Source organism: Prenolepis imparis, unplaced genomic scaffold (genome assembly GCF_030444845.1).
Source record: "Prenolepis imparis isolate NDT839.2.m4 unplaced genomic scaffold, iyPreImpa1.0 SCAF_4, whole genome shotgun sequence".
Taxonomy (NCBI): Eukaryota; Metazoa; Arthropoda; class Insecta; order Hymenoptera; family Formicidae; genus Prenolepis; species Prenolepis imparis.
The window spans coordinates 7,144,531-7,168,303 of record NW_028141162.1 but is presented as its reverse complement, the minus strand read 5'-3'; the positions used below and the strand labels follow the sequence as shown (position 1 = coordinate 7,168,303).

Below are 23,773 nucleotides of genomic sequence, written 5' to 3'. Positions count from 1 at the left end.
ATTATAAATATATTATACATCATAAAAGTTGTTACTAAATTGACAATTTCTATATATAGTAATATTTTATATTACAAATATTGTTAAATATGTACGCAAAATTATATAGTAAAATTACATATTTTTTACGAGTAAGCTGTAATATTATATTATCTGCATTTTGAAAGTTTTAGCCATGTATAAAGCTAATAATAAATAGTGTAGTTTTACTTGTGGCAATTTTCCTATTGAAAGTTTTATGATTAAATAATAATCTAATATTTTTTCTCTCTGTTAAGTCCAGGGATCCGGACCGAAACAAAATTAGGGTTCGGTTTCGGTTACGGTTTAATAAAATATTTAATAACTGTTCCGGTTCCAGTTTCGGTTTTTTGATAAATACAGGAAATCGAAACTGTTTAAATTACGATTTTTTTCGGTTACAGTTCCGGTTTTTAAAATTTTTACTTTTCGTTTTTCTAATTAAATTAATTTCTAAATTATATTACTTTAAACAATTATTATTAATTTTTATGACATAAATAAACAACACTTTATATTATATATAAAAATATATATATGTATCTATATTATATATATACATATATACATTTTACGGTTCTTTTCGATATTTTTTTCTACTTTTGCGCAAATGACGGAAATATCATGATAACTGCCTGCTTAAAGTGCAGTACAATTAAAAATAAATTATTTTTTAAATGTTCTGAAATACATGTATTATCGCAATAACGATAGCTGTGAGGATAATATGTTTTTACACAGAGTCTTCAAAATGGAAACGCTAAAATATTTCGTAAACAATGCATATTAGAAAAAAATGTTTCAAACAAGGTATATACAGGGTCTTCAAAAAGTCTGGAAACGCTAAAATATTTCGTAAACAATGCATATTAGAAAAAAATGTTTCAAACAAGGTCAAGGTCAACTTAATTTTTTTAAATGGAACCCCCCATTGCATATTCTTGTAGCTTATTATCTCGAGAGCTTTGCAAAACACTATAATTGAGTTATATATAAGAATATGGTTCCATTTAAAAAAATTAAGTTGACCTTGTTTGAAACATTTTTTTCTAATATGCATTGTTTACGAAATATTTTAGCGTTTCCATTTTGAAGACTCTGTGTAAAAACATACTATCCTCACAGCTATCGTTATTGCGATAATACATGTATTTCAGAACATTTAAAAAATAATTTATTTTTAATTGTACTGCACTTTAAGCAGGCAGTTATCATAACATTTCCGTCATTTGCGCAAAAGTAGAAAAAAATATCGAAAAGAACCGTAAACCGAAAGTAATTTAACGGTCCGGTTATGGTTCCGGTGTTATAAATTTAATAGAATTTCAATACGGGTTACAGTTTCGGTTCTAATAAAAAAAACGATTATAGAACGGTTTTCGGTTTTGGTTCCGGTTCGGTCCGGGTCCCTGGTTAAGTCTAATATATAAATATATCTTGATCATGTTCATTAGATCCTTGATAAATCCTTGGTAAAGATTATAGATTCATATGTGGAATATTCCAAACGATATATGAAGGAGGAAATCTACATAACATGTTTGCTTCGTTTCGCGAGATTCAGTCTGAACGTGTCTCTTCAGCAGGAACTGTGATAATATAATTGTTGTTGATTAAAAATTTTTCTGAAACTATCTTATTTTCACTTTTAATTTTTTTCAAACTAATTGGATTCCGGAGAATAATCATATTATTATATCTTCAACATCAACACGTAAGTAACACATAATCTAGTTTGATCGAATGTTATATGAATTTTGTAGGATGTAAACAATAGAATTTATAATTTTGTTTACACGGTGTTAAATAATTTTATGTGCAATTTATGTGCAAATAAGAAAATGAATTATTATAATATTAATATACTTATATAATTATAATGTTATAATTTTGTATTATTTTAAAAGACTATATAGAAAATATAGACATAATTTATTATACTAATTGACACACATATATTTTGCAATTTTTTGATTGTAAGATAAATTTATCATGTTATTTCGACATAAATTGTACATAAATTGCACATGAGAGTATAATTACATAATTCTTATATTTATAGAATGAGATTCATTACCGGTGTCTCTCCGATTATCACGATCCTATGGATTCTAATTACGAGCAATTTAGCATGCAGTAAGAGATTATTGATCATCACCCCAGCTCCATCCTACAGTCATCAAATAGTATTTCGGGCATTATGTCTTGCTTTGAATAAACGGGGTCATGAGATAGTAACATTGACACCAAACATTTTAAACGATTCTAGTTTAATCAATTATACGGAAATAGACTTCGGTTTTGAATATGAAAAAATTGATGACAGTGATTTAAGTCAGACTCGCTGGAATCTTACGCAACTTGGAGGATTAAAGACGAGATTGTTGAGACTTGGTCACGACATTGCGGAGGATGTTCTCAGTCATCCCGATCTTTTAAAATATTATGCCAATGAAACGAATGTGCACTTTGACGCAGTAATAGCTGAGATGATTATGACTCCTGCGATTTATATGCTGGCGCACAAATTTCATGCTCCTTTAATCGGTAAAAAAGATAGATAAAATTAATTATTACTTATCTTGAATTATACACGCGATTGTATATATTATAGATGCAAATAATAAATCGCTTAACGAGTTTTATAATCGCAGGTATTATGTCTATGGATTTGCAAAACTGCCATCGTTTCAATTTCGGTAGTCCCGTGCTACCGTCGCATTCTTCCAATTGGGAGCTCGAAAATTACACAGGGCTGAATCTTCCATTTTGGAAACGATTGACGAATTTTGTAAATACTTGGTGGAATATATACAATTGGTTTAATATTTTTGTGGCCCAACAACAACGAATCGCCGAAAAGTATTTCGGCAAGGATATACCGCATATCATCGACGTTGCAAAGAATATGAGTCTTATTTTAATTAATCAAGAACCATTGCTAGCATATGCAAGACCCGAGATACCTAATATTGTTCACTTCAGTGGATTGCACATCGAAAAGACGCCGCCGTCGTTACCAAAAGTACAAACATTTTTTCAATAATTATCAACTAATATCAAAGTTATATTTTTTAATATCAATTATTCTCACACATTTTATCGAGAAAATATGATAAAAATATTTCTTTATAAAGTATCCTTTCTGTAGAATTTAAAGGACTTCTTGGACGATGCGGCAAATGGCTTCGTTTATATGAGTCTAGGAACAAACGTGAAAAGTAAATTATTGCCGAAGGGAATGTTGGAGGTGTTTACCAACGCCTTCGCCGACTTGCCGTACAAAGTACTGTGGAAATTCGAAGACGATGGCTTTCAGGTTCCTCCTAACGTCTTTATCTCAAAATGGATCCCGCAGCAGGGTGTACTCGGTAAATTAAAACGGACAAGCCAGTGTTTTTATAATAATTAATACTGAGATTATTAATCCTTTTACTCTCTTCTTATCTTTATAGCGCATCCGAACATCAAGCTCTTCATTTATCAAGGCGGATTGCAGAGTACCGAAGAGGCGGTTCATTATGCCGTCCCGCTCATAGGAATACCATTTGTCTTCGATCAGGTGTATCAAGTTAAGAAAATGGTTTCTCTGGGAGTAGCAAAACACCTGGATATAGTCGAGCTTACAACACCGGAGTTGCACGACACTATATTGGAAATCGCCGGTGATAAGCGGTAATTACGCAATGTCTTTTATTATTTACGTATGTGTACAATAATCGTCTCCGCATAAATAGAAAATGGTAATTGCGAAATTTATATTCAATAATTATCGCTCATCTAATGCTTTGTTTACAGATACGAAGATAGAATGTTGACGTTACGTGCTCTCACAAAAGACAAGCCTTACGATAGCTTAGAGAATGCTATATGGTGGATCGAGTTCGTAATGCGTCACAATGGTGCACCTCATTTACATTTCAATGCAGTCGATGCCGCGTGGTATCAGCAATTCGATTTAGATATCATTGTATTCCTGACGATAATATCAGTCTCAATTTTATGCGCTCTCTTAGCTATTGTAGGATGGGGATTGAAGCTTTTGTATAAATATTACGATATAAATAATCGAATACGCGATCGATTTAAGCGACATGCAGTGCTTAAAATGCTTGCAACAAATAAGATAAAATCAGCATAATCAAGTTTTGTATATTAAAAAATACATTCTCTTCTGTATGAGCTACGACGTGTAATTCGCGATTTAATAAAAATAAAACTGCATACTATCTTAAAATAAATATCGAGTCAAAATATGCAAAATAATCGCAGAAATAGACCTCTTTTATCTCTTGAGCACTTGTGCGGGTGGATTTTACAGTGCTCATTTATATGAAAAATAGGGAAGAGAGGAAACCGAAGAAAGCAGAGAGAGGGCAAATTTCGGCATAGGGGCGAGTACTGTCAGTATAAAACCGGTAGTTGAGCGAAATGGGTTTTGTGAACGTACGAAATTGCATCCCGAGATCCATTATGTTCATTTGTGCGTATTCATGGAATTACGAGACAGAAAGCAAAAAGAGAGGAGACTGAAAAAAGAAAGAGCAAGGAAAAAAACGGGAAAATGAGAATATTACGAAATTATATATATATTATACATGATCTTCATCACATCTTACTTAAATTTATATATATAAATATGCACATGCTAAAGACCGACTAAAAAAAGTCTCGTATATAATCATGCTAATTAAACAACAGATAGAAAAAATACGAAATCATATATATAAAATAATTTCGTATAATCGACGAATATTATTAGTTAATAGAAACGTAGATAATTATATTCTCTAATGATGCATGAATATCGGGTATACAGTCTCATCGTATATGTTTAGCATATTTTCCAAATACACATTCATGATCTCGTAGAAATTCAAAACTCAATTAGTTTCGGAAATGACGTTAAGTGTTACATGTTATTGTTAACATGACCGATGTGTTTCGAATATCCGGTTAATGAGGCTCCCTTTGCCGCCGGTACGCGCGTCCATTTGGCAGATGGACCTAATTCAGAGTGCAAGGATCCATTAACACGTATATTCCAAGGAATGTATAGCGCGATAATGTATACGATGCTAACATCGCGCACGTACATACACAGGGCCAAATGCCGTCGACCGAGCACACGTATTCTATGAACATTGCAGCAACAATTAGGAGACCCCTTTGCCATCGGGTGGAATACATATCTACGGCCATTTCAAGTGCCTGTGTGAAACCTATGCGAATCGCGAACATGTATACTGGTGTACACACAGTACCGATGACTATGGCATTCATTGCCCCGTTGTAACATAGCGCATACACTATTCCTGCCTCAGAAGCGAAACATTGGCTAATCAGGCTGTTGATTAGAAATTTCATATTGTAAGAAGCACTTCTGATTTATTCATCTATTTGCACAAATCTTTGAACAATTATTTCAAATACTTGTTTTATTTTTCGATTTGTATTTTTTGAAAGTAGGAATGCTAACGTGATATTGCAACAAAATAATATTTAAGGATATGCATGGACATAGTCTGTATGCAGTTGAACCACGAGAAGAATGACAGAAGTTTTGTCCTTTTCATTGGAGTTTTATGGCCCTTCTTTCGAAACTATGAGATTCCAGATGACACAGAGCACACAGACAGTCGAAAACCGCAACAAAACAACTTCACTTTCTTTAAGACTTCGTGTATTATATATATAGTATTTATCACTAGTAATCTACTGCGCATATCTCTTTGTATTAAATAAGAATTATCACATAATGTTATTTTTCTTTATTTTTAATTTATATAATCAACACATAATACATGGTCTGTCACAAAAATAATGAAATTAAATATGTATAATGTGGTAGCATTGAAAAATTCTAATTATGCGGAATATATACTATAACAATCCTTTCTCTAAAAGCACACAAGTATCAGAATTTGATTTCTCGTTATGCGCGTGTTAGATTAAGAGAGGTGCGATTTGCTCTGGCGTGTATAATAGTGTTTCTAAGCTCTTACTATACTTTCGGCATTGCAACACTGATCGATGTGCATTCTTTCTTTGAATGTATCGGCTCGCATTATTCAGGTGCGCCGACTTTTATTTAAAACACAACAATTCGAACGGTCGACGCCAGAGCGAAGCGATAAAGGGGACGTGGCGCATCACGAAACACGACTAAAAAAATGCAAATAGGTATGGGGGTGATGGGGTCTCGCGCGCGCAATTGCGTCGTTTCGCCGTTACTTTAGCAGCCCGTCGCTACCGAAAGCGGATCACTCTCGCATTCAAGAGACACGTTATCACGTTTCGCCGCATCAACGGAATTTGGAGTATTTTCAATTTCCTATGGCAAACACACACACACAAACACACATACACACCCACACATACAACGAGATAGAGCATCGATACAAGTGCATGCGATATTCTCGTAGACGCAGCCGCGGCTCACAGCCGCCAATAAAAGACAATGATGCGAAATGTTGCACGCTATTTCCGGCGAAATCGGATGTCGCAAACGACACAAACGAGAAGACACATCGACGATATCATCCTATTGGATTGAAGCGCTTGTCCAATTACGAACAATCTCTGGATATGAGTACTCTTATTATCATTATCAATCTTTTGTTTGACCGGCGTGCTTCTTGTCACAGTTGCAATTTTCATCATATGTATGTAGAATCTACGCAAATGTCTACGTTATAGAAGAAATAACGATGACACTGCGATAGCAAATTTATATTAAAAATGAGATCTTAATTTCAATCGTAAATAATTTTGTTGACAAGTTCGCGATCGATGAAATTGCATGAAAAACGAAAGAGATAAGTGATACATTGAATGTAATTATAACGACATAAGTTGGATATCTGTTCACAATACGCAAGAGTTCTCTGGTAGCAATTCTTCATTTATAGTATAATCAAAAAATCCAAATCCTACTGGAAATCGTTTTGCGAATTTTTATTAACAATGAAGCAGCGTTTCAACACTCGTGGTAATATTTCTCTCTTCCCATTCCCCCCTTAGACCGACTCGATCAAGCGATGAGTCCATCGACGATGAATCGAAATAATCAAGTATAGATGGATTTGCATACAACGCGAGAGAGTCGGCTACATCTCTGTAAGTTGCAATGAAAGGATTCCTGATTGCGCACTCCATCCTCCCACCCGACGGAGGGACGCGTCCCTCTTTGATCGAATGCTGCCTCTGTTCTCTTTATCGAGATCGCATTAGCTGAACGAGGAAGAAGGAAAAAGAATTCCAATATCGCGCAAAAATTTGTCTCTGGGCAACCAATAGTCCGCTCGAAACGTTAAGCCGGATTTTTATTTCTCGTTCCGTGCTACAAACTTTGCGAGCGCGAAACAGTAATAAGTCAAACTAAAACGAGGTATATCCGCTCTTCATTCTAAAAGCCGGATTTGACTTCAGTTTTTGAGGTTTAAATTAAAGAATACATTGATTTTTTTCGTTAAAGTGTTAATCGTCTAAAAAGAGTATTAATCGGTCGTAATAATTGAGAAAATATAATTAGTCGCATTTTTATGTATATATATATATATATATATGTATAAATTATAAACAAATATTCGGACTATATATATTTTAGATATGAGATGAAGGATTAAGAGATTTTTAGATATAAGAGATAAAAGATTAATTATTGCAAAATATTATACAGCGTCCAATCGCAGTATCCGAATGTCTACAATGTGCATGAATTTTTTCTTGCGTTTACTCTTTACAAAATATTCGCGAAATATTCTATAAGAGTTCTCATTATAACGGCTAACAAGATTTTTCTCGCCTACCGGACCAGCAGCCATTATCTTTGAGATTTATTTTAATTTGTTCTCGGAATAGAAGATTTCTGCAGTCGCGGCACGAAGTTCGGTATAATTACAGATAGTAGACAAGACACCCTGTCACAAGCCGTGTGCGTATACGAGGTATTATGCGTCTTTAATCTGTAAAGTAACGAAAGAGGATAGAGAAGAAAGAGTAGAAAAGCGGAGGAAAGAGTGAAAGACGTCGCATTTAAAGTCACTTCATTTCTACAATTCTTTTATCCCGGGGAAATAGTATAACACAAAGAAGATTGACGGGGAAGAGATGAGAGACGGTGTCAAATGAAGAAAAACTGTAAAACGTTCGGTAGTAAAAGGATTGAGAGAGTGTAATAGAGTATTTTTTTATTAAAGCACTCATTGTCAGACAATAAGTCAGATTAAAAAATAACTTTTAACCGTATAAGTAACTTTTGTCAAAAATGTGTCAATGTTCTGGCGGAGAAAAGAGAAAGCATCTCCTTTTGCGGCCGAGAATTTATCTGGACGACCTGCTCGTAAATATTTGCCTTTGCATTAGCGCGGCAAAGGTAAATTCTGATCGTAATTACATCTGCATGATAAAGACTTGCGTTCGTCTGACGTGTAGATTTAAAAAGTCAAGAAAGACTCTTTAGCTTTAAAGCGGCCTTCAAAGTTGTTGTGGCTGAAGATTATATTACCTCTTTAAATAAAATTTTACTTATATATGTATATAGTAGCAGAAACACATTTATATATGTATACGTTATTTTATTCTTAATTGTCAGTCTTTGACATGTTTCTACCGCGATAAAGAAATCATAAAATTAAGCTTTTCGCTGATCGCTATCTCTCGATTGTGTTGTTTGTCTCTTCTCTTTAGATTAACCGCGAGATATATTTTTTAATTAGATACGCATCAAATATTTAGTCGGAGGTGAATGCCTGAATGCAAATAAAGGCGCACGCGCGCGTGGGCGAGAGAGAGAGAGAGAGATGGCTGGATTAAAATTGAACGAAGTATCAAGATTTTTATTTAGAGCGGCTTACGAAATTAAATGCTCGTGCTTTTTATTTGAGATATCTCTCATTTCTCCTTTTACGCTCAGTGATTTCGTAAATGAATTTTTGCGTCAAGAATACCAATTACGTACCGGGCTAACTACATTTCCAGAACGCTCCGCTTGGAAACAGTCCAATGCCGCTTGGCGAGGTCTGCCAAATGCGTTAAAATCTATCGATCCACAAATTGCCGCGCGAATCCATTTAATCTTCGCCGTTGTAGATGGAATGAAATAAAATAGACTAATAAGAGAGCGCTCTGCGGAGACCATATTAGTACCGAAATTAGGAGATAATGTAGCTGTATCGATAAATCTCGTAAAATCTCTTCTCCGTGATAAAGAGATGTGTCATGTAATACGCTTCTCAGAATGTTCCGCAATTAATCGCAAAAAAAATGTATAGTTTCCAATTAAACACACGTCTCTTACAAGAAGTATCTTACGCCTTTATAACATTTATATTAGACTAATCAATCGTACGTTCGAGTAAAGCCGCAAATAGCTAAATATTTCTTGATTCTACTATCGGTATCAATCTGAAACGCATCAGACAATGCATCAGCGAACGTTTGATTTTCATTAACAAGTGTAACGCAAACAAGGCGCAGATCACGTAGTGAGATGTTGCTTCCGCATCGCAAATTGCATTATCGTCGCGGCGCACGATGCACAGCATCGACGACAAATACAATAAACGCCGAGCCGTGTTGACGATAATGGCTATATCGCCCTCCGCGTATTACTACGATCGAATCGAAGCGAACGAGCATTATTCGCGAATGCGAATCAGAAATTACGTCGCACCTCGCGCGCGCGCGAACACGCCGTTTTGTCGTCGTACGATACACGTCGCGGTTGAAAAAACCAAACTACTGCCGAACCCGGGGATAGTAGTAGCACATGGGAAGTAAAGCATCGGACAACAAAATTGCATACGGATACGAGTACGGGTAATAAATGAGATTTCAGTCGGTTGAATGCGGATAAATGAAGCGCGTCAGGACGATGATGGACCGACACACCGAGGAGGAGGAGGAAAAAATCGTCCAGAAAATTGACGGCGTTGCCGGTCGAGCACGCCGATTCTCGCGCGCCGCGGTGTCGTTTTCAGCTCTTTTTCCCACGGTATGGGCGAGGTGAACTTTTCAATTCAATTTCCAGATGGGATCGCACAAAGACTTATTTATGAAACGTTCGTCAAGGGTGTAAGCGCGATCGTCGATGGGACACGCGAAAGATGAACGAAGAAAATGAGAGCACCTCTTTTCCCTCCGATTCTGATAGCGCCGTCTATGCCGGTCTCAAGCTCGCTGCCGGTAGAAGATACCAAAATAATTGAAAAAGTTTAAGTAGACTGCAATGTTATTTACAGTAAGTTATGTAAGCCATACCATTTTTGATCTCCGAGTTAATTGCGTAGGGTAAAGCTGCCCCAATGTCATTTTCAAATTTCTGTCGTTATAACAATACGAGTGGATTCGAGTATTACCGCAGCGTATTTAATTAATACAGTCTAAATACTTGATACTTATCTATTAAAAGCATATTCTTATACAATTAATAATAAATTAGCATTTGATTATGGGGTCAGAACTTGATTTTTGCCAAGTTAACGTAGGTGTATTGCATAGCGCACACGTTTCTCGATTAGACGTTTAGACACGTTGAGTGGCAGGAACCCAACCGAGGAACCGGGAGGGAAAGGGAATCGACGAGAGAGAGAGAGAGAGAGAAGCATAGGGTGAGAAATAGGCAAGAAGTAATTCGGAGACGGGGGTAACCCGGAGCCACTGAACTTTCTCGATTAAAAGTTAATTACCTTTCGGCTAAGACCGCAGAATTTCAATCGACGGACGAATAATTGTTCTACTGTGGATGGGAACTCCACCAGCGGAGCGCAATTAACAGAATAAACATTTAATCTCGTCTCGCTGTGAATTTCTTGATGACGTTAATGTTAACGATAAATCGTAAAGACACCGCTGTCCATGAGTGCATTCTTTTGTATGCGAAATTTTACGAGATATATATTTGATCCAGATTTAACAAATGTCGTGAATTTTCGCACGTATAAATTTTTCGATTTTATAGAGAAGATACAATAATATCATTTTGAATAAGAGTCAAAAGAAAGAGAGAAAGAGAATGTATTACATTGAATTTCTTGTAACACATTGTTAATTATATTGTAATATATATCGTAATTGTTCCATACACGTTTGTCGGAATGAACCTCAAACAAAACAAGAGTCTCTATATTATCACAGTAAATACACTAGAGTTAGTCGTATTGTTTCCTCGTCTGAACGTAAGAACTGCTAAAACGCACTTCTGTGAATCGCTCTCTGCTTCGAGAAACGGCCAGGATAAAGAGCTAGCCAAAGAGTTTTGCGGAAGAAGCACCTCGTATTCGCGCAAACGCTTTTTATCCTTCGTTCGTACGAAGAAGCGACCAAAAACGGCACAAAAGAAGCGGTTCTGAAAGGACCTTTCAGGGAAAAGCTCGTTGCTGGCGAGCAAAAAGAACGGATAGACGCCCAGGCGGAAAAGCGCGAATGGGCAAACGAAATTCGTAAGATATAAAGGGAAATTAGCAGACACTCTATTGGGATATACATTAAATTGAATAGGAATTTCTTGGACGGAGCATGGAGTTCACGAAGAGGGCATAAATCATTTGCACAACTCTTAGCTGGAGAACTCATAGCCCATACTATTCCTATCCGAGGTTGCCACCGTTTACCTCCCCTTCGTTGCACCCGCAATAACCTTTCACGAACGGGCCTCAGCGAGAAACGTTGAAATCCGTACTAGATTCAGAACGAAAATTCGGTACGTGCATGCAAACCATAATGTTAACGGCATCATTTAATTAACAGCTGCGATGAGATCCGCATACCTTAATTACGACGCAGTCAATTATGCAATCATCAAAGTGCGACGAAATTGCGATTAATTGTCGCATCGAATATACTCGCTCTCGAAAATCCTTGTATGTTCACGCTATTCTCACCTTCGATCCTGATATAACTCTTCTTGGCTTCTTTTGTTATGAAAATAGATCTCCGAGAGAAAAACGGGTCTTTTTAACGGCTTTCATTTCTCGGAGGATTTTTTTTCCCGCAGCTTCGTACGAAGCTAGGCGATTTTCATCGAGCATAACAAAAAGAAGACGGCGGATCGCGAAATCACAAGGTGCCACAGCCACGAGGTACGTGGGTAGGATTCGCACAAGTTTCCAGGAATCGTCTGCTTTTGCTGTCAGTTGCATCGCGCGTCGGCGATGTTGAACGAATATTTGCTAAGGCTGGTAACTGAAATTCGTTCCCGCGCTTTCCGGGTGGGTGATTTAAGAAGGAATGGTGTAATTCCGCGGAAAGTGCACGTTCGGAATACCAGCATGGAGCGAAATGTTCCGTGCGATGTTTGGGTCGATGATGAATCGGTGCTCGCGGTTGCGGGATTGCCTGTGTAAACGATGCACGGTTTCATGTATTCGTTATACACGAGCAAAATTAATGGACGTCGCGATCGCAAAATGCAATGTCAATGAAGAATATACAAACGCGTATTTATGCCTCTAATGAATGGAACTACATAATTTTGAGATCAATTTTAAAAAATATCTCTATATCGTGGATTTACCAGAATGACAAAGATAAAAGATAGGAAACACATATGAAATAGAATAAATATTTTGTGATATCAAGATGTTTTTTTTAAAGAAAATATTAAGATCCCGAATTTGTGTGATTTCTCTTTAATATTAATAATATTTTTTAAAAATATATATCTTCTGTGTGTGATACATATTTACTTGTGCCATTATTAAGAAAAATTTATAATTTTTACCACTTTGTCGAAAAATAATTTTTATTATTAGAAGCAAGTAAAAGATCGAAGGGCAAGCGAACGAAAAGCGTCTATCTGTATGCGTAGCTGAAATAAGCGAAGTGTAAGCGTAGAAAAACGAATTCTAAAAAGTGACGCGCGAACGGGAGATTTAAGTAGGATTCTTATGTCAATCGGATTCCATCGGAAGCAAAGTAAAAAGATCGAAAGGAATCAAACGCGATCGTCAGAGATGCGACAGAAGGGTTGCCGAGCATTCCGACACTTAGGGAAGAACAAACAAATCGATGTGCAAGCATTTCATCTTCACCCTTTTATCGACGCTCGCTCAACTTTACGACGTGCATGACTTTTACTCGCTGTTGAGAAGATTTAAGACAAACTTGCAACACGTTTCTCGTCTGTCGAATCAATCTGTATAAGCCTCATATTTCTCGCATGACGTATTTATAAATCGCCGGATTTTGATACTCGTTAATTCGATGAGTATAAGTTGATTATGATGCAAATGCTTTTTGATATATTTTTTTAAGTTTAAGCTTAAAAAAATTATTAAAAGATTGTGATTAAAAATCAAATTACAACTTTCCCGCGCGCAAAATAATTTTTTCTTCACACTTTGATAGAAAGATATTATAATGCAAAACAAAAATGTTATGATCCGAACGGAGACTTGATAGATAAAAGGACAATTTATCCGCTTCTTCAGAGTTAACGTAGAAGAAAGTCACCAAATCGCTCATAAAATCCTGCTTGGCAGGATGCGATTTATGCCAGCGCTACCCAAGGATTATTATATTTCCCTCGACGCACGAAACCGACGCGAGAAAGTGTCGGGCGAGATTGCGCGACGTTATCACCTGCGAAATGACGACGGCGATGCAAAGGGAGAGAAAGGAACGGCGGTAAAGGAGGAAGGCCTCTTAATGCGTTCGTAAAAAGCTATGCAACGCGAGAAAGAGAACAGTAATCGGTTAGGAATAGCTTTATGATGCTTCGACGAGCAACAATATCGGGGTAATCGGTGGTATGACGTATATCGAGCTTTTTTATTTCGTTGAAAAAGAACTTGCGTGAAACGATGCATGAGGACGACGTGAACGATCACGAAAGGGGAAGGGGACACGGCCGATCATAAAGAAAAGGGCGGCAAAAAAATCGACCGATTTATTAACGTGTCGTCAGTGACGTCGTGCGTGGCTACGTCTCTAAGTTAACTCTTTTGACGGCACGCATGATCGCTCCGACGAGCATACACGGACGTGTACATAACGCGATCGAAACTTTTTGCTCGCTCACTCGCTATTCTCGCATGATATCAATCCGCGCTCTCTGTTTATGCGAAACGAACCGTTTACTTTGTGTCGTATATACGTGTTTTTATATTTAACGATCGAAAACATTATAAAAATCGTTGGAAAGGATTTCGCGCAGATGTACGATGACTTTGTCATAAAATGCGTCGAGTGCGACTCTCTACAAGCGTAATACACTTATCTCTGTGTAATAGTGTGTCGTGCGACACGCCACTTACGCTAAAATGCAGCGGAACAGCGGAGTTTAAGCTTTCGAATGAAAAGTGTCGCTGGTACGAAATGCAAATAACTTGTAACGACGAATATATACGAACGAATGCTGAAGCGACAGCGCGAAAGTAGAAATTAGCTCTAATTAGCAAAAAATGGCGGTAGTTTGATATGTTTGCGCTGTAGGGGCTGCTTTTTAAGCCCTCCGACCCACTTAACGGAGGACTTTTGTTAAACGAACGCTGTTTAAACGATAACTCGATCAAAAGAGAGCTCGGCTGAACCGAACAACGGCATTTAATTAACAAAAGTGCTCACCGAGAGTTTTACCACCATCCTCAACCCCTATCTCGAAGGGAGAGACTCACTTCGGATTCTTCCGTCCTTTCCGCCTTCGCTCTCGCCCTCATCTTTATCCACCCGTACCTCTGTTCTTCTTCATCAAATGCTGGAGAATAATTGTGAAAACCTAGTACCATCAAACAGATTTTGCTCTCTTCCATCTTCTATTATAACCGTTCCTCGTTTACCATTTTTCCCGCACTCCACCTGCCACTTCACCTTCGAAAATGCCCCGCCGATGAGTATATGACTTTAATAATATTTTTGCCTTACGGTTTGCCTTACGGTTAAGTTGGCTTCATTTATCTATCGTTCATGCAAACTCGTGAACAACGAGTGCATTCGCAAATTTCGGTGCATTTAAAAAAACGTAGAATGAACAGTTTGCTGAGAGAAAGACTAGAAAATAGAGAAGAAAGCATCTAGAAATACATTCTATTATTTACGAAAAAAACGCCGCAAAAAAAGTGGAATTCTGATCACGTCCGTATTTGTTTATTTATTTGCTATGTTTATCTAACGAGACACACGGTATTTTTTGTTTTATAATTATGTAAAAACTAAACTAAACTCACCCTAGGTTCAACATGCTGAGTTTCAGAACAAAAATTCATCCTTCTTCGTTAACGGATTAATATTGAAAATATTTTGTCAATTATTTATTTTATTTATTTTTCATATTTATTTTATAAAAATCGAAACAAGACAAAGCATTATAAAAATCATGTCATAAAGTCAATAAATTTGTTATCTTAATTTGCAAACATATCGTTGTTATAAGCAGATAAAATCGTTGGAATGATTAAAATATGTAAGTTCATACAATTACACTTATCGAATTAACGAATGTTAAAATCCGCAAAATTCTTTGTATTATAAACAATTATTCTCAGAATAAACAATGAATTAAGTGCATATATTACAGTCGAATAAAGTGCATATATTAAAGGAAATTTGATGCGGTTTATTCTCTTATACTCTTCTTCAATATGTTTGACAGAATAATTAGAGAAACCCAGAAAAACAAGAATAAAAATTTAACATATAAGATAATCAACCAGCAATGCTACATGGATTTTGCTAGTCACGAGTTTAAAAAATTTACAAGAATTTTAATTTTAGTCAGAGCAGATCAGAGCAATATCAGAGCAGATCTATTTGCGACTCGACGTAAAAAGTGTGGCTTGTCATTGGTAAATATCAAATTAACATCTGAGATAATCTAAAAATTGAGAATGACAATATCGAACGAGTTTTATCATATAAATACCTTGGTTATTGAATTATTAACTGTGATTTAATGCAAAAAATTAAAAAAAATACCATAAAATGTCAGAATAACTAATCGACATATACTGCAATGTTTAAATAAATAAAATTCTAATTAATATTAAAAGAAAAAATTAAAGAATCTTGGACACGTTATGCAACCCATAAATACACGCTATTGCATATTATAATCGAGACAAAATAGAAGGAAAATGTAGTTCAGAACAGTGTAAAATATCATGGTTTAAAAAGTTACATCAATAGTTTGGACAGAGCATAGCAGTATCGCTCTTCAGAAAAGCTGTTGATAAAGTACAAGTCATGCTATTGATCGCCGATACTCTTAGAAAACAGGACACTTAAGAAAAACAAGAAGAAGTTACTATGTACCTATATACAGCAATTTTTTCAAGATTTATGTTTAAATTTATTAAAAATTTATAACACAATTGTACAATTACTGATTCCGCGAAAATAAAGCAATAAATAAATAATAATGTAATCTGCATTCTTTCCAAATATATATTAAAGTATAATTTGATTTAATCACATACAAAAATCTTGTATCTCATAGATACATATATAAACATTTATCTTCAAAAATATTTATCTCAAATCTTGGTTCAAAAATTTGAATTTGTTGAATTTTAGAAAAAAAACTATTGTATGTGTGTATGTGTGTGTAGTGTCAGACGATGACGTCAATAAATACAGCTAAGCTTTCCCTCCCAGGTGATCATCGAATGGAGTAAATAACTATAGTTAGATAGTAAATTGTCCATAATGGCGTTAATGTTTCGCAGCTCGTGTTAGAAAATCAGATTTCAGTTACGCAAAATTTTTTTTACAAATATGAATGCTATTCGCGCTATTTGGCAAATTCGCAGACTCCGCACTTGTAGAACTCACGAAGTTAAACTTAGTCGCCGAAAGACGCCGAATACCGTAAAGTTATAAACTGTAATAAATCGCATCTAATGTAGGTTAACGCTAGAGTGGGAGAATTATCTGCCGAATTTACGACGAGCTTGTTGCCAAAACCGCCATCGTAAAGAAAGAAGGATCCACCCCTCGTCGAGAGAGGGTCGGTATTCGCGACGATAATGGACTCTGTCGTGGTGTGAGTCGATGAGTGCAACTGAAGAAATTAATTTAGAAAAGAGGATTGTGACCTGATGTAACGTATGTAATTTTTAACAAAGAATCACGGATTTGGTCAACTTAAATCGCTAAAGTGCAAGTTATGAGAAGAAAGAATGATCATACAATAATAACGAACATAAAAGAGTAATTATTAGCTTGCTTTATCAAATTTTTTTTCTGTGTTATTACTTTTAATAGCGTGATCGCCATTGTGCTCGTATTTATATTATATTATATAATGTAGGTATATAAAAAAGAATGAAATAGACTAACAAGAGCCAAGCGTAGAAAAATAGGGTGCGAATAATTATATTCACAAAATTTCTTTAATTATCCGGATAAATGTTTCCCTTTTTTGATATATAATTATTATTATAAGTGATTATTATATCACATAATAATTATATTATATTAGAGAATCGATAATATTATAACCCATTACTATTAAAACCAGTGATTATTAATACAAATGATTATTATTAAAATTAATGATCATGACAATTATTATTATTATTATAAATGGGCAATACTATTACTACCTGATACATTTATGCAGAAATTAAATGATTATGAAGAGCGTAATACATACATGTGATATGTGCGATTATTATCTTATAATCAATTATAAATAAAATTTCTATTTTAAGATTTTTATTTCTATTTGTAAACTTTAATACAAATAAAATAATCTATACGTGCTTTTTATCTCACACATATCTCAAGAAAGATTTGTATATTGCATAAAAAATATAAGTTATTCTCAAATCTTCTTAAGATAACAATGACATATCTTTTAACAACGTTATTAAGATATACCTAAGTGCATTATAAAAACATTAATTTATATATTTTATTTTATACAATAATAAATATAATACTCTCTTGCTTGATAAAGTAATTTTTTAATGGCTTGTTATTTTTTAAGAAAAAATCTTTGATATACACAAAAAATTCTTGACAAATGTAATAATCTTTCTACATAATAAAGGATTCGACTTTAGTATAACACGCTATTATTACCGATTTTATGGTCAATAATTTTTTATCAGCGCGATGTAAAAATTTACATTATTAATCATTCACAAAGGGCGACAGTTTCCTAGTAGACGTCACAATTATCAACTTCGCGGAATAATTATCGCGAACCACGAGCCCGAACGGATATGCGACGCCAGGAATGGGAGGCGAATTGTTCCTTTCGTCGCGTCAATGTAACACGACCGCGCGACTGTTTGGACGTTTCGCAAAATAACGTCGAAGGCTGGGGGACGAAGGGACGTGGGGAAATGGGGGTGCGTAAATTACGAGGAGCTTGTTCGTGCCGGCAATAAATCATACGCGAGGCTGACAGGATCCCAGTCGCGACACCGTTGCACATAGCCCGTCGATTTAAAGTGTGTACGTGCATGTCGCGAGTATTTCAGAATTCGAATGCATCGGAGGGTACATGGGGAAAATGAGGGCGAGTTTTGCTTGTCAATTAATTTCATGGCCTTTCAATAGCCTGCATTTAATATGCTGATTGGAAGCATGACTTTGTCCATCCACCTGGATCATAGAAAAATCATGGAAGAAGTCAGCTGATTCTCATTATTTATTTGATAGTTTGTAATAAAAATTCGAATAAATTAATATACAAACAGATTGGAATACAATGTTACAAGAGCTTTTAAAATTTTTGCTAACTAATAATAATATAAGATTTTCAAAACCATCAATATATGTACAATATATTTTAATAGCAGGCATCAAAAATACAATAAAGATAATAATTATTATAACGAGATATTAATGATTACGTTTGTTAGTGGTTAAAAATCGGAAAAGATAGTAATAAATATAATTGGAATAAATACAATAATTAATAAATTAATAATTAATAAATATTTAATATTTTAATATTTTGTATTAAATAATTTTGTCGTTTTTACTCAGGACTTAATTGAAAATTATATATATATATATATATATATATATATATATATATATATATATATATATATGTGTGTAATTGAAAAACGGAATATTATTAAAATATATAATCATGATTTTGGCAAACTATACGAGTAAATTCTAATATCAATTTCGCAAAAATCAATCCGAGGTTTGTCAATTACTGTCGCGTCCTGTCGGCGACAGGTTGTGTCATCCTTCGATTTCACCGGCTCAGCCTAACTAATGAAAATCCTCGGAAAAATTGACTTTCACCCTAGATTTCTCTTGGTCGTAAAACCTCGGAAACGAAGGATCTTCTCGTAACCTCAGTTTGCCTCCACCCACGCCCTACAATCGTATCCGTGGAAGAAAACTCGAGAGGAATTCAATCTGGTCTATGTGACTAATGAACGAATAAAACGCTTCTGTCTGTCGCGTTTCATTCTCTCCTAACTACGTCTTCTCTCCCCGAGATATATTCGCGAAAGAAAAGTTGATGAGCGCTTTGAGCGTCAGAGAGCTAATTCATTATGGCAGAGAAGCAGCATTACGATTCAGAACTTAGTCTAATGCGGATTATCATTAATTATACCGCGATAGTGTCATCTTTGGACGCACAATAGTACACAAAATAGTTCCGATATTCAGTTGATTTCGTTGTATTGTAAGCGCTTCGCAATATCGCTTCGAAATACTGCGCTTAAGCATCTCCCTTTACAATCGGTATAATGACAATGGTAATTGCAGCACTCCATAAATTAGCACGTACTATATCGCGCGACGAAACATTTTACAATTCGCGCTGCATTTAGTCTGATGTAAAAATATTATGCAAAAATCTCATATAAATTATAATTCTTAATAATTTGGTATATATAAAGTGTTTGAATGTGTATGAAGAGCGATGTATCTTGTTGGACAAAACGTCAAGTTAGTTTTGCCATGATATAGTGATACAGTCTCTGTGTATATGAGGGTAAAATATAACTTTTAATGAAACATCAATGTCAGGTAGATCGATTTATATTGCGTACGAGATATTCGTAATATCGTTACTATAAATCATTGTAAAAATATAGTTACGATGACAAAAACTCGACAATATTTATAATATTGATAAGTGTGCTTCCAAATTACGTTGAACAAATCGCTTTGGAACGGAAAACGAAAAATAAATCAGAGTACGAACAGTTCCGAGATAGTGGTATTTCTCGGTTAAAAGTGATAATATCCGAGATCTACGGATGTTTTTTCCATTTCTAGTTGAAGCGCGGCCGTCGCAATTTTCTCCGAAAAGGATTGTATTTTTATCAGTTGAAGCACATCACAGGCATATCACAGGATAAATATTCAACAATAAAGTTGTTTCGAAAAATATCTTATTTAAGACATTATTGACATTTATTATTTTAAGATAACAGGTTTTATCACCATAAAATTGAATATTTTCAAAAATAATATTTTATTGAAGTATTAAAAATATTAATCATTTAAAACAATGCGATTAGATTTATCTTTAAATATATATGATAATAATATATAGATTGTAATAAATACATATATTTCTCAGTTTAATTTTTCTGAAATATTTACGTTTTGCGTTTTATATATATTGCATAAATTAAAATGTATCTCCTGAAAGTTAAAGAGTGAAGGCTTATTAGAAACAAAACGACATGAAATGCTTAATGCATTATGCTTTGTGCTTCAACTATTAAAAGCATGCATTGTAAAATATAAAGGATGGATTGCACGTCTTTCTATATACATAGCGATATGCACACAATGAAACAGCCGTCTATCTTGAAAGTGCCCCATGCATAGTTCAACTCTGACTAATGTCTCCGAGAAAGACATTCCCGGAGCGCTTTATTATTATTCTCGCGAGTCCAACTTTTCCGTCGTTTGAAAAGGTATATATCCATTTTGGATAGTCACTTTCAGAGAAAAATTTTATTGACTAATAGCTATCGCGTACTTGAGCGCAACGTGTCCTTTCGGTGGCGATCAGAGAAAAAGCGGCCTTTATTTTTACAATCATAATGACCGAACAGAGAACTTGCTCTCCTGTGCGCTATACCTTTGTCTTGTAACTACCTCGGGTCATTTTTAATGACCGGCAATATAAAGTACGATGCGCGCGTATCGAGCCAGCCAGTGAACATTGCGCGTGCGTCAGAAACGGAAAAGACAGCGGATTTCGCAGCCGCCGCCGAAGCCGGAGGCGAAATGGAAGAGAAGGCAACTGGAGGAAAAGTTTCATAGGGAGTTCGGTACTTTAAAGCGGTTTCCATGCGAGCCCCGTTCTACGAAAACGAAATTTAAGGGTCACTCGCGGATAGCGGTGGCGGAGAAAAGTTGCGAGGGGAAGAGAAGATAATAGGATAAGAAGAAGTTTCTTTTAGAGCGCACACAGGGAATTCGTCGATGTTCACAATAGCGCTGAAAATGATCGGTCTCGATTGACTTCAAGACTTGAAAGAACGCGTAGCATCGTGCGTTCAAGTTTTAATTTTTTGTATGTTTTGAGAAAATATATTTATTATATTGTAATCGGAAAAATAAACTTTGATAAATATTGATTTATTCAGATCATTTTATCCCTTTCTAAAAAAGATATTAAGTCGATTCTTGCAAGTATTGTTGCCTCTTTTTTGCGATGCTGATTAGCTGTCATCGCGAGAGTTAATAGTTTGACAGTTTGTTCAAAATAAAATTAAATAAAATAATAATGTTTTAAATAACATGTTATAATACTTTAAACTCAATTAATATTTTTGACAGTTATCAGCTGATTTCTGTCAAAAAATATTAATCAAATTTATAAAGTATATATTACATATTATTTACAACTTATTACTATTTAATATTTTAAACATATTATTATTTTAAAATTTAATTAACAAATCAACGCTTAATATTTTTTTACAGAAATCAGCTGATTAAAACGTTAATTTGCTAATTAAATTTTAAAATAATATGTAAAAAATATTAAAATAATAATATTTGGTAAATAATATATTATAATACCTTATCGGCGATTAATATTTTTTGACAGTCAGAAATTAGCTGATAACTATCAAAAATATTAATCAAGTTTAAAGTATTATAACATATTATTTAAAACATATAATTTTATTTTATTTTATTTTGAACAAACTGTTAAACTACTAACTCTCGCGATGACAGCCTCTCGATACTACGAATATAACGCACAACGCGAATCGAGACAGTCAATAAGCATCACGAAAAAGATGCAACAATACTTGCGAGAATCGACTTAACATGCCTTTTTTAGAAAGAGATGTTATAAGACTTTTAATTCGATCGAAATAAACAATTTCTCACTCACCGATACGTGCAACAGCGGAGTTGTAGTACACAGCACACACGTTGATCTGAAAACAAAATATTCAAATTATGTATATATACATGTGTGTATGTGTGTGTATTGTGTGTGTATGTGGGTGGGTATGTATATGTGTATGTACAGGATGTTTTGAAAGTCTGGAAAAGGCAGATGCAGTTTAGAAAAAAATGTTTCTAGGTATTTTGCATACCTCACAATTCCCTCGATGTCGCCCGATGCCTCCCTGGGCCTCCTCCTCCTCTCTTGGTCCATGATAGCACTCACGACACTCGCGAAAACACGAATAATTACGATCGCCCGACACTTTACACGGCACTCCCGACACGCGAAACTTTATACGGCACTCCCGACGCGACGCATGAATCGCACGCGTATTTTGCGTACATTGCGCAATGTTCGACACTCGAGAATCTCGCAATGCTACCTGTAACAAATAAAATAAAATATTACTATTTTCATTTTTATAACATTATTATTTTAAAATTAAGTTAGCAAATTTTCGCTTTATTAATATTTTTTGACAGAAATCGACTGATTAAGGCATTAATTTGCTAATTAAATTTTAAAATAATAATATATTATAAAAATTAAAATAATAATGTTTTAAATAATATGTTATAATACTTTAAACTCAATTAATATTTTTGACAGTTATCAGCTGATTTCTGTCAAAAAACATTAATCGAGAATAAGATATAACATATTATTTACAACATATTACTATTTTAATTCTTTAACATATTATTATTTTAAAATTTAATTAGCAAATTAACACTTTAATCAGCTAATTTTTGTGAAAAAATTTTATCGAGTTTAAACAAACTTTATATTATTTTTTAAAAATATTTTTAACATAAAATCGAAGAATAGCGCGCACTTGTGTTGTTCTAGTATATGATAAAAAATACATTTTATTTAATTTAAAAAATTAAATAAAAAGTAGAATAAAATAAAATAATTAAATTTTGATGTTTATACTTAAAAAAAAAAGATTACAAAAATGCTATTAGTCTTTGCTTTAGTCGCTAGAGGGCTACGACAGAAAAGATTAACTCGCATTTAAAATCCTATACTAAGAGTATATAGCAGCATGCGAGACAGTGTAATTCTAAGATCATGCTTCACAGGATCACTTCTGTAGTACTTGATCTTATTCTCCCACCCTAACATGGGAGTAGACGTAATCACGATGAAGAGAGATTGCTCTCTTCCTTGAGCGTGAGAACGATATGAATTCTCGACTTGTTTCGAGAACTCCTGTCATCGATGATCGTTCACTTTTTGCACTCAGTGTAAAGGGGATGGGAAGTAGAGCTTTCTGAGTGATTATATTATTATAAAGATAAAAATTAAAATATCACAAAGAAAGAGCGTTATTGATGAACGCTTACACATGAAAAAAATACTAATTATTGGAATTTTGCACTGCTGTAATTCTAAATC

General features: G+C 34.7%; 1 protein-coding gene, 1 long non-coding RNA gene and 1 other non-coding gene across 3 annotated transcripts in view; 2 read left to right on the top strand and 1 right to left on the bottom strand.

Annotated features, from left to right (window-relative positions):
• The window catches only part of LOC145934993 (uncharacterized), a 130,550-nt gene that overhangs the window by 93,395 nt on the left and 13,382 nt on the right, over positions 1 to 23,773 (bottom strand). The window contains exons 3-4 of the long non-coding RNA XR_014425142.1: positions 22,521 to 22,754; positions 22,313 to 22,358 (exon numbers count right to left, since the gene is read on the bottom strand). This is a non-coding gene — a long non-coding RNA (uncharacterized LOC145934993). The remainder of the gene's footprint in view (positions 1 to 22,312; positions 22,359 to 22,520; positions 22,755 to 23,773) is intronic.
• Positions 1,576 to 5,828, top strand: LOC145934982 (UDP-glucosyltransferase 2-like). Its single transcript, XM_083035943.1, has 6 exons — positions 1,576 to 1,735; positions 2,084 to 2,568; positions 2,676 to 3,046; positions 3,173 to 3,392; positions 3,477 to 3,696; positions 3,820 to 5,828. The coding sequence occupies exons 2-6, from the start codon at positions 2,085 to 2,087 to the stop codon at positions 4,160 to 4,162; spliced, it is 1,638 nt and encodes a 545-aa protein (XP_082892069.1). The 5' UTR covers positions 1,576 to 1,735; position 2,084; the 3' UTR covers positions 4,163 to 5,828.
• LOC145935758 (small nucleolar RNA U3) lies at positions 23,441 to 23,657 on the top strand. The gene has a single exon (XR_014425274.1). It is a non-coding gene; the product is annotated as a small nucleolar RNA U3 (small nucleolar RNA).

What these genes read in the sequence shown, in the direction of transcription:
- LOC145934982 (XM_083035943.1), top strand. Translation starts at nt 2,085, where the DNA reads ATGAGATTCATTACCGGTGTCTCTCCGATTATCACGATCCTATGGATT. An exon ending in ATTTCATGCTCCTTTAATCG is followed by an intron (nt 2,569 to 2,675) that starts GTAAAAAAGATA and finishes TTATAATCGCAG; the next exon opens with GTATTATGTCTATGGATTTG. An exon ending in CGCCGCCGTCGTTACCAAAA is followed by an intron (nt 3,047 to 3,172) that starts GTACAAACATTT and finishes TCCTTTCTGTAG; the next exon opens with AATTTAAAGGACTTCTTGGA.